Source organism: Muntiacus reevesi, chromosome 3 (assembly GCF_963930625.1).
Source record: "Muntiacus reevesi chromosome 3, mMunRee1.1, whole genome shotgun sequence".
NCBI classification, from domain to species: Eukaryota; Metazoa; Chordata; class Mammalia; order Artiodactyla; family Cervidae; genus Muntiacus; species Muntiacus reevesi.
In genome coordinates, this window is record NC_089251.1 from 118,886,235 (window position 1) to 118,898,534 (window position 12,300).

General features: G+C 38.4%; 1 protein-coding gene across 2 annotated transcripts in view; it reads right to left on the reverse strand.

Annotated features, from left to right (window-relative positions):
* The window catches only part of LOC136164846 (nuclear body protein SP140-like protein), a 95,164-nt gene that overhangs the window by 60,798 nt on the left and 22,066 nt on the right, over positions 1–12,300 (reverse strand). For both annotated transcript variants that reach the window (XM_065930372.1, XM_065930373.1), the window contains exons 2-3: positions 2,215–2,377; positions 628–796 (exon numbers count right to left, since the gene is read on the reverse strand). In XM_065930372.1, coding sequence (XP_065786444.1) covers positions 628–796; positions 2,215–2,377 — 332 coding nt within the window. The remainder of the gene's footprint in view (positions 1–627; positions 797–2,214; positions 2,378–12,300) is intronic.

The following is a 12,300-nucleotide window of genomic DNA, read 5'->3' on the forward strand; positions in this document are numbered from 1 at the left end:
AGTGGCCTTTCTTCTGTGTTACCAGGTCAACCCTGGGTTTGAGGGTCTCCCTGTGACTGGGAGGGTCTACCTATGGACTGTTTTTGGGTCTTCTTTGAATCACCACATTCTTGGGTTGTGGTGATTCTTATGATCTGACTTGTCCCTCTAGGGGTCCCTGAAAGCTATGATTCTGGAGTTTTTGCGATACTGACCCTGTTGATCTGTTGCTTCTAAGCCAGGATGGATCCTACACCCACAGCTAGGCTTGAGATGGGTAGTAATCAGCTCAGTGGACTGCTGTGTAGGCTACTGCTGGCCTGTCATTTGCCCTTCTATCTAAATCGGATGGTGCTGTGGCTCTGGTTCTCCTGGGAGTCCAAGTGTCTAGCTAAGCAGACCTACAGGTTGGTGTTATACCATAGCCTTTATAACATGAGCCTTGAGAAGAACTTGGTGGCTCAGATGGTGAAGAATCTGCCTGAAATGTAGAAGACCTAGGTTCGAGTTGAGAAGACTCAAGTGTGCTCTGTTAACTGTTATAGCCCCGCTGCTCAGTGCCAGTTATGGCACGCGATGGGAGCTCAATGTATCCTTGTTGAACAGAATTGACCTTGAACATCACAAGGTGGAAAATAAGCTAATTACCTCTTTCAAAGCTTTGACGAACATGATTTAAATCAGGGTACTCCTGCATGTTGGCGTCGCTGAACAGTGCTTCCAGAATCGAATTGCTAAATGTCTTCTCCAGCTCACTGAGAACCTTGTACACCACCCTTGGTACAGGGACCAGATTTCTACAAGAATCTTGGCAGTCCTTAAAAACCGTGAATGAAGAAAAGTATAAATACAGACTTCCAAGTTACAAGAGAGCCCTAGAAAGAGATGTCAAGTTAATGTATTCCAATTTCCATACATATTACTACATATTACATACATCATACATATGTATTACATATGGAATATTACATATTCCATACATACATGATATATGCATTCCATACATAGATTCCATTTTCCATATCTTTTCATGTAGAGGTTTAGCATTTCTGCATATTTGTATGACCACTAACTGAAACAATAAATCCTCTCTTCTTAAAACTATCCATTTGTGAATCTGATCTCCTCACCCTAACTTATATTAGATATAAGAAGGCACAATTCTGAAGATTAAAAGTGGGTTCAAAGTTAGTGAATATGTAGCTAAGAGCCTGGTCAACTCTTTGGGGAATAGACTTGGCAGGTGATAAGCAACTATTCTGTTGACCGGACAAGTCCTGCCCCTTCACCAATACTGACTTGGCCTGTGGGAAGAGCTCAAGGAAGCCAGGTGACAGTTCTCCATTTTGTGAACTTGGCCACAGGGAAAGCGTGTTCGGAGGACAAGCTGAAGACGTTCACCTCTGTATCTCCAACAATGTCTATCATTAAAATTAACTCAAAGCCCAAGTCTCCAGAAAGAGCACAAATAAATACATAATTAAGGAAATAAATAAATGGAAAAACAAAAACCCCTGTTGGGGAAAGAATAGCAAGCATCTATTCCCAAATTTGTCCTAACAAGACATCAGTTCCCTGTGGGTTTCAATGTTCTCAGATCTAAATTGATTGGTTTAGTCACTAAGTCATGTCTGACTCTTGTGACCCCATGGACTATAGCCCGCCAGGCTCCTCTGCCCTTGGGATTCTCTAGGCAAGAATACTGGAGTGGGTAGCCATTTCCTTCTCCAGGGGGATCTTCCCAACCCAGGGATCAAACCCAAGTCTCCTGCATTGCAGGCAGATTCTTTACCCACTGTACTACGAGGGAAGCCCAACTGTTTAAATTGATGTTCTTCAAAAAGAAATGCTGTGTCAATTATTATTTCACTAAATCATCTCATTTAAATTATTCATGAATTTGTTACACTTACTTTTAATTCTTAGTTTATGCTGTACTATGCGTATTAAACATCTGTGGAGCACAATTGTTTTAGATCCAGCCTGCCTGACTCCAGTGGGCGCCAAGAGCACCATCCCTTCAATTAGAGGAAGGACTGTCTCCAGTGACGTGTGTTTCTCCTGTCTCCCTTTATACCTCACAACAATACTTGAACATTTGCAACAATAGTTAAAAAATCTTCTATTCATAGGACACCCCTCAGTGAGCTAGCTGTGTCCTGACTTTTGTGTTCAGAATATCAAAGCATAACTTCGTTTGGTTTACCAGATGGTGACATAAGAAACCTCACTTACTTCATACATTTTATTGGTGATGAGTTCGCGGTCACGAAGGCACTCAAAGAAAGGAAATGTCTTTTTAATTGCAGTTGAAATCTCCACTTTATGTCTTTTGAAGTGCCTGAATACAGTCTCAAAGGCAAGCCTTTCTTCCACATTCTGAGTTTCTGTGGACATCCTAAGGAAGAAGAATATCATGTGAAAATGGTCATCAAGATTCTGAGATGCTTGTGGAGGCTGTAACATTTTATACACAAAGGATAGATTGTGAAGAACCAACATATATAAAATAAGTGGTTTCAGTAAAGAAATAAAAGCAATTGAAACAACAAACAATGATATAGTTGAAGAAAAGTGTGGAAGTTAAGAAAGACTGAAGTACAGGACTAAAGAAGTCCCTTTCAGCATGTCACAATCAAAACCATCATAAAGATATCCACTTTTGCCTGGTGAATATTTGGGTCCTTTTCAGTACTCAAAATACATCGGGGAATAATCACTTCATTGCATCAACTTCTTGTAAAAAATGTTTCTGGTTAAATACTGCCAATTAAAGAGAATCATTTATCTTCTCTTTTTTATTGTCACCACCTCCCAATAAAAATGCAAATAAAGGGATTAGATTTACAATGACAAGGAGAATGGCAGGGGGCAATGAGTAGATAAAAGATTTCTACCAAAATTTATGAGACAAAAAGTGATCAGTGATCAGAGTATTGCTAACCACTATTGTAGGTGAAAAACACTCCCAGAGGTTAGGAAAGCAACCAGTGAGTCCTGCAGAACCCTGGAGACCCAGTGGAGATTGCAAGGGAGACATGTGGAAAACCGATGTGTTATTTGAAAAATTAAGAACAGAACATCACACCTTTCACCCTCAGTTTCCATCCTGACCACTTGTACCCAGACAGCTGCTCAGAGGGAAACAGTGCTATCCTTTTTGTAGCCACATGTCAATTTTACTTGTTACTGGACTTCACACAGCCTTCCCAAGTGGCAGCAGTGGTAAAGAACCTGTCCGCCAGTGCAGGAGATGCAAGAGATGTGGGTTCAATCCCTGGGTGGGGAAGATCCCCTGGAGAAGGGCATGGCAACCCACTCCAGTATTCTTGCCTGGAAATTCCATTGACAGAGGAGCCTGGTGGGCTATCATCCATAGGGTTGCAGAGTCAGACATGACTGAACATGCAGGCATGATTGGACTTCATATTCCCTGGTGGCTCAGATGGTAAAGAATGTGCCTGCAATGCAGGAGATCTGGGTTGGGAAGATCCACTGGAGAATGAAATGGCTGCCCACTTCAGTATTCTTGGCTAGGAAATTCCATGACAGAGGAACCTGGAGGGCCATAGTCCATGGGTTTGCAGAGTTGGACGTGACTGAGTGACTAACACTTTAACACTGTATGCATGAAAACAATACATCACACATGCTTTGTGTCTGACTTCTTTTGCTCATCATCTACGTTAGATGAACAGAAATTTGGTTCTTTTATTGTTGAAGATATTTCATTGTGTGGATCTACCACAATCTACCTATTCATTTACCTGTTTATGGACATTTGAGTGGATTCTAGTTTGGGACTAGTTTGATTAAAGCTGTGGTTCTTGTACAAGTTTTTTGGTGGCAAGATATTTTCGTTTCCCTTCAGCAAATAACTGTTGGGTCATTGTGTAGGAGTATGTTTAATAGTTTTTGAATCTGTCAAACTATTCCAAAATCTGTTAGAAATAGGTTTTCTAGTTTTAGCCATTTTAGTCTATAATATGTAATATGGTATTTCATATAGTTTTAACCTGTATTTTTTTAATGACTGATAATATTGAGCACACTTCCATTTGATCATTGGCTACTCATAATCTCCTTTTTTGAAATGCCTTTTCAAGTCTTTGGCCCATTTATATTATTGGGTTGTCTTTTATTATTTATTGATGTGTAGAAGTTTGTATATATTATAAAAGAAACATTTTGTTTAATATACATACTGTGAGTGAAAAAGCTGGCTTAAAACTCAACATTCAAAAACTAAGATCATGTCATTCAGTCCCATCGCTTCATGGCAAATGGACGGGGAAACAGTGACAGACTTTATTTTCTTGGGCTCCAAAATCACTGCGGACAATGACAGCAGCCACAAAATTAAAAGATATTTGCTCTTTGGAAGAAAATCTGTGACAAACCTAGACAGTGTATTAAAAAAGCAGAGATATCACTTTACTGACAAAGGTCTGTACAGTCAAAACTGGTTTTTCCAGTAGTCATGTATGGAGGTGAGAGTTGGGCCATAAAAAAGGCTGAGCATCAAAGAATTGACGCTTTTGAACTGTGGTGCTAGAGAAGACTCTTGAGAGTCCCTTGAACTGCAAGGAGATCAAATCAGTCAATCTTAAAGGAAATCAACTCTGAATATTGATTGGAAGGACTGATGCTGAAGCTGAAGCTCCAACGCTTAGCCCACCTGATTTGAAGAGCCAACTCATTGGAAAAGACCCTGATGCTCGGAAAGATTGAGGGAAGAAGGAGAAGGGGATGACAGAGGATAAGATAGTTGGATGGCATCGTTGACTCAACGGACATGAGTTTGAGCAAACTCCAGGAGATAGTGAAGGACAGGGAATCCTGGCATGCTACAGTCCATGGGGTCACAAAGAGTTGGACATGACTGAGCAACTGAACAGCAACAGCAATGTATTGTGAATATTTTCACCCATTTTGTGGTTTGCCTTCATTTCCTTAACCATGTGTTTGATGAGGAGAAATTTTTAATTTTGACAAAGCCAAAGCTGTCATTTTTTTCTTCTGTGGCTGACAACTTTAGGGTACTATCTGAAAAATCTTTACCTCCTCCAAGCTAATTAAAATAATCAAAAATTAATTTAAAATGTAAGCCTGGTTCTATTTCTAGATTTTCTACTCTGTGCCATTTGTCTGTCTGCCTACTCTTGTGCCAACAGTGTATTGATCTGAATCTACAGCATATAGAAAGACTTGAAGTCAATTAGGAAAATATTACCTTCAATTTTCTACATCTTTTGGTTTTCCACATATCTTTTAAAATTGATTTGTCAAGGTTTACAAGAAAAGCCTTTTTGAGTTTTATAGGGTTTGCATCAAAAGTAGATGCAAACCCTTTTAGATTCATTTGGTAAAAAGTGACATCTTAACAACATTGAGTTCAACCCATTTGTTTAATTTTCCTTAATCTTGCCAGAAGTGTTTATAGCTTTCAGTACCAGCTGGCACAGTGGTAAAGGATCTGCTTGCCAAAGCAGGAGATGCAAGAGATGTGGGCTTGATCCCTGGGTCGGGAAGGTCTCCTGGAGTAAGAAATGTCAATCCACTCCAGTATTCTTGCCTGGGAAATTCCATGGACAGAAGAGCCTGGCGGGCTGCAGTCTGTAGGGTCGTAAAGAGTTAAACATGACTGAACACACACACACACACACACACACACAGAGGAGTCATGCACTTCTTTCCTTAAACTTATTCTTAGCTATTTTATTCTTTGGGAGGCTACTTTAAGTGATACTGCTTTTTAAATTATTTCTAACAATTGCATGAACATAGAATTGATTTTAAGAAATAGTAACCATGTATTCATGACCTTCCTAAATTCATGTATTCCAGTAATATGTTTGTAGACTACTTTTGGATTTCATAGAAAAAATAACCGTGCCATCAGAAAATAAAACTCTTCTGCTTCTTCCTTTCCAAAACAGTTTCTTTTTTCTTTCTTCCTTATGTTGTTTCTAGCCTTAGAGAAAATGCATTTAATGCATCAAGTATGATGTCATACACAGATACACACACGTGACAGAGGAAGTTTCTGTTTGTTACTAGTTTGCTGAGAGTTTTATCATGGTCAGATGTTGAGTATTGTGAAATGCATCTATTGTGGTGTTCATATGGTTTTCCTTCTTTATTCATTAAGTTGGTGAGTCAGATGCATTGATTTCCAGAGACTCCTCTTAAGTAGAAACAGATAACCACAGATCAGCAGACTTTTGAGGAAATTCTCCAACTTCAGGAAGAAAGAATAACACTAAAAAGAGAAAAATGTTACCCCAGGAGAAACAGAGATATTGTAGGAAATAGGAGAAACTTCCAAAACCTCTAATATTTTTAGAGAGATTTGAGAACACACATTGCACCCCTGGTTACAAAGAAAAAGGAACTAACAGAGAAAGAGAGAGTGGTATTAGATGTTTTTGAAAAACTGATTTTTAGAAATTTACTAAGATTTACTAAAATGGTTGTAAAATAAAGTTGGGAGAACTTCCCCGGAAAATTAAATAGATTGTTGTTCTTGTTTAGTTGCTAAGTCATGTCTCTTTTGTGACCCCATGTATTGCAGCCTGCCAGGCTCCTCTCTCCATGGGATTTCCCAGGCAAGAATACTGAGTTGGTTGCCATTTCCTTTTCCAGGGGATCTTCCTGACCTGACCTGACCTGCATTGTAGGCAGATTCTTTACCACTGAGCCACCAGGGAAGTCGAAAATAAAGAGATTAAAAGAACAAAAGAGCAAATTTGAGAGACAATACAGGAGTCCAGGGCTCCCAGTGTAACTCAGCTTTTAAAGAATCCACCTGCAATGCAGGAGACCCTAGCTTTGATTCCTGGGTCGGGAAGATCCCCTGGAGAAGGAATAGTCTACCCATTCCAATATTCTTGCCTGGAATATCCCCATGGACAGGAGAGCCTGGAGAGCCGTAGTCCATGGAGTCGCAAAAAGGCAGACACGACTGAGCTACTAAGCACAGCACAGCACATGGGAGTCCAGGATTAACTTAGGGGTCTGTGCATGGAGGTTTGTGACATTGTACAGGAGACAGGAATCAAGACCATCCCTAAGAAAAAGAAATGCAAAAACACAAAATGGCTGTCTGAGGAGGCCTTACAAATAACTGTGAAAAGAAGAGAAGTGAAAAGCAAAGGAGAAAATAAAAGATATACCCATTTGAATGCAGAGTTGCAAAGAATAGCAAGGAGAGATAAGAAAGCCTTCCTCAGCGATCAATGCAAAGAAATAGAGGAAAACAATAGACTGGGAAAGACTAGAGATCTCTTCAAGAAAATTAGAGATACCAAGGGAACATTTCATGCAAAGATGGGCTCAATAAAGGACAGAAATGGTAGGGACCTAACGGAAGCAGAAGATATTAAGAAGAGGTGGCAAAAATACACAGAACTGTACAAAAAAGATCTTCATGACCAGGATAATCATGATGGTGTGATCACTCACCTAGAGCCAGACATCCTGGAATGTGAAGTCAAATGGGCCTTAGGAAGCATCACTATGAACAAAGCTAGTGGAGGTGATGGAATTCCAGTTGAGCTATTTCAAATCCTGAAAGATGATGCTGTGAAAGTGCTGCACTCAATATGCCAGCAAATTTGGAAAACTCAGCAGTGGCCACAGGACTAGAAAAGGTCAGTTTTCATTCCAATCCCAAAGAAAGGCAATGCCAAAGAATGTTCAAGCTACCACACAATTGCACTCATCTCACATGCTAGTAAAGTAATGCTCTATGTGAACCATGAACTTCCAGATGTTCAAGATGGTTTTAGAAAAGGCAGAGGAACCAGAGATCAAACTGCCAACACCCGCTGGATCATTGAAAAAACAAGAGGGTTCCAGAAAAACATCTATTTCTGCTTTATTGACTATGCCAAAACCTTTGACTGTGTGGATCACAATAAACTGTGGAAAATTCTTAAAGAGATGGGAATACCAGACCACCTGACCTGCCTCTTGAGAAACCTGTATGTAGGTCAGGAAGCAACAGTTAGAACTGTACATGGAACAACAGACTGCTTCCAAATAGGAAAAGGAGTACATCAAGGCTGCATATTGTCACCCTGCTTATTTAACTTATATGCAGAGTACATTATGAGAAACGCTGGGCTGGAGGAAGCACAAGCTGGGATCATGATTGCCGGGAGAAATATCAATAACCTCAGATATGCAGATGACACCACCCTTATGGCAGAAAGTGAAGAAGAACTAAAGAACCTCTTGATGAAAGTGAAAGAGGAGAGTGAAAAAGTTGGCTTAAAACTCAACATTCAGAAAACTAAGATCATGGCATCCAGTCCCATCACTTCATGGCAAATAGATGGGGAAACAGTGGAAACAGTGGCTGACTTTATTTTTTTGGGCTCCAAAATCACTGCAGATGGTGATTGCAGCCATGAAATTAAAAGATGCTTACCCCTTGTAGACACGACTGAGTGACTGAACTGAACTACTCCTTGGAATGACCAACCTAGACAGTGTATTAAAAAGCAGAGACATTACTTTGCCAACAAAGGTCCGTCTAGTCAAGGCTATGGTTTTTCCAGTAGTCATGTATGGATGTGAGAGTTGGATTATAAAGAAAGCTGAGCACCGAAGAATTGATGCTTTTGTACTGCGGTGTTGGAGAAGACTCTTGAGAGTCTCTTGAACTGCAAGGAGATCCAACCAATCCACCCTAAAGGAGATCAGTCCTGGTTGTTCATTGGAAGGACTGATGTTGAAGATGAAACTCCACTACTTTGGCCACTTGTGAAGAGCTGACTCATTTGAAAAGGCCCTGATGCTGGGAAAGATTGAGGGCGGGAGGAGAAGGGGACGACAGAGGATGAGATGGTTGGATGGCATCACTGACTCAATAGACATGGGTTTGGGTGGACTCCCGGAGTTGGTGATGGACAGGGAGGCCTGGTGTGCTGCAGTTCATGGGGTCACAAAGAGTCAGACACATACTGAGTGACTGAACTGAACTGAACAGCAACCTTATTAGAGTCAAGAAAGATACTCATGAAAATGCAGAGGAGGACCATACCAGGAGAATTATTTAAGGAGTTATGAACTCTAACGAATAGAATAACATGGATTTCTTTAAAGGACTTAGAAAAATGAATCTTAAAAGAACCAAACCAGAAGCTACATAGAAGCCCACACACCACAAGGAAGATCCAACACAGTGAAAAATAAATAAATAAATAAAAATTTAAGAAAGAAAACCAAACCAAGGCACACAACGATGAAATGTCAACACCTAAAAAAACAGAGAAGAACTTAAAACATTCCAGAAAGAATTAAGAAATTTGTCACTTACTGAGGATGATGACAAGAATAACTTGAGACATCACATCAGTAACAGATCTAGACCTTCAAAATCCAGAGTGAATCAGGACAACTCCAGTCATGCAGGGCTGAGAAATTTCACTGTACACACATCCATTTTGAGTGTTGTTCCTAAAATTTTCTCTATTTCCTTTATGCTTAAGTCAATATATACATTTAAGCTTTAAAAAACACAATTTACACACGCTCTAAAATTTTTATACAATCATTCTTTTCCTTTCCATTCACACCACTGTGCCACCAGGGAAGCCAATACAGATAAGGGCCATGAATGACAGCAATGTCATAAGCAAATGGAGAAGGGAATTGCATATATTCTGCTACAAGGTACATGTGCTACAGGGAAAGTGCTATAAAATGTGTATTATAATCTCTAGACAACCATCAAAAACATTTTAAAAGAAGCATAATTAATTTACTAATAGAAGACTAAGATGGAATCATATAAAATGCTAATTAAAATTAGAGAAGGCAGAAAAAGAGCGGGAAAAAAGAGACACAACAAACAAATACAATAAATAAAGAAGAGTTAAAACATGGTAATGTAACCCAGTATATCAATGATTACTTTCGGTGTGAATGGCCTAAATACTCCAGTTAAAAGCAGAGATTGTCTGTAAAGCCCAGGAAGCTCAGCTCGGTGCTCTGCGATGACCTCCATGGGTGGGAAGGGGAAGGTGGTGGGAAGAAGGTCCAGAGGGAGGGGACATATGTATACATATAGCTGATTAACTTCATTGTTTCGCAGAAACGAACGCATCATTGTAAACCAATTGTATTCCAATAAAAAAGCAGAGATTGTCAAAATGACAGAGAAAATGAGACCTTATCTTATATTGTCAATAAGAAAAAAACCATAAATATAAAGACACACGTTAAGAATGGAGAAGGAAGGACCTCCCTGGTGGTCCAGTGGTTAAGACTTCACCTTCCAAGTAGAGGGTGGGGGTTAAATTCCTGGTCAGGGAGCTAAAGTCCCATGCCTCATGGTCAAAAAATTGAAACGCAGAACAGAAATAGTGCTGCAACAATTTCAATAAAGACTTTAAAAATGGTCCACATTAAAAAAAAAAATCTTAAAAAAAGAATGGAGAAGAAGATACCATGTCAACACTAATCAAAAGAAAGAGTAGCTATATTATTTCCAGGGAAAAAAGACTTTAGGACAAGAAAAAATACAAATTAAGAGAAAGAGAGCGTTACATATGACAAAAGGGTCAGTTTTCCAAGAAGATATAACAATCCTTAATATGTTATTTACACATGATAAACACATAGCATCAAATTGATAGAACAGTGACAGAAATAGACAAATCCACTATTTCAGTTTGATACGCAAACAGCCCTCTCCTTTTTAAAAGTAATTTATAGATCAAACAGGTACAGAAGCCATCAGAATATAGCTAACCTGAACATCCACTACCAATCAACTTGATCTATTTGATACTTTTAGAATATTCCATGCAGAATAGACATACTCCTCTGGCTGATTCATGTTGAGGTTTGGCAGAAAACATCAAAAATCAGTAAAGCAATGATCCTTCAATTAAAAAATAAATAAATATTTTAAAAAATCACATGGAATAATCACCCTTACCAAGAGAGAATCCACTCTGGGCTATAAAACACATCTTAAATGTAAAAGAATAGAAATCATAAAAGTACATTCTTAGACAAAAAGAAATTAAGCTACAAATAAATAACAAAAGAAATGAAAAATTCCCCCAACTACTTGGAGAGTTAAAAATACAGTCAGGCAACACATAAGTCAAAGAAGAAGTCTTAAGAGAAATTTTAAAATACTTTTAACTGAATGAAAATAAGCCTACAACTTATCAATATTTGTGGGATGCTGAAAAAGCAGTGACTACAAAGGAACATATTCCATTGAATATACATTATTATGTATATATTAGAAAAGAAGAAAGATGTAAAATCAACAATATGTTTCTCCAACTGGAATGTGGCGGAAGAAAACTTAAGCCTAAAACAGTAGAAGAAATGAAATAAAGGAGCAAAAAATCAATGAAATTGGAAATAGGAAACAAAAGGAAAAATTCTACAAAACCTAAAGCTTGTTCTTGGAAAAGATCAATAAAATTGATAAACTTCTACTCAGGCTAACTAAGGAAAAGAAGAGAAAGAAATCACAAATTACCAATATCAGAAATGACAGTAGGATTTTCCCAACTGATTTATGAATATTAAGAGGATAACAAAGGAATAGTATGAACAAATCTATTCCCACTAATTTGATAAATAAAATTGACCAAACCCTAGAAAGACACAAACTACCAAAACTCACACAAGGAGAAATGGATAATTTAAATAGGCCTATATTCATTACAAAATTGAATTAGTAATTAATAACTTTGAAAAAACTAAGTACTAGGTCCAGAGAATTTCACTGGTTAATCCTACCAAACAATTAAGGAAGAAATGATACCAATTTTCCACATTCTTGTGCGGAAAATAGAAGCAGAAGGAGCACTTAATTTCTTCTATGAGCTCAGAACTACTGCAATACCCAAAGAAGATAAAGACAAGCTACAGGTCAATATCTCTCATGAACACAGATGTAAAAATCTTCAAGAAAGTATTAGTAAATTACAGCATGAACAAGTGTAACTTATTCCAGATATGCATGGCTGGTTCAATATTTGATATCAATTAATGTAATATTTGATATCAATCAAGGTAAAAGAAAAAAGTCTGGATGATCTTATTAACTGATGCAGTAAAATCATTTGACAAATTCTGTCACTTTTTCATGTAAAGTTCCCTAGAGCACTAGAGATAGGAACATCTTCAAAATGAGGAAGAAAATCTATTAAAAACGCTTTTGCTTGTATCATATTTACTGCTGAAAACCTGTACACTTTCCTCCTAGGATCAGAAACAAGGGGAAGATGCTCTCTTTCACTATTCTTATCCAATACTGCACTGGAAGGCACAGCTAGCACCAAA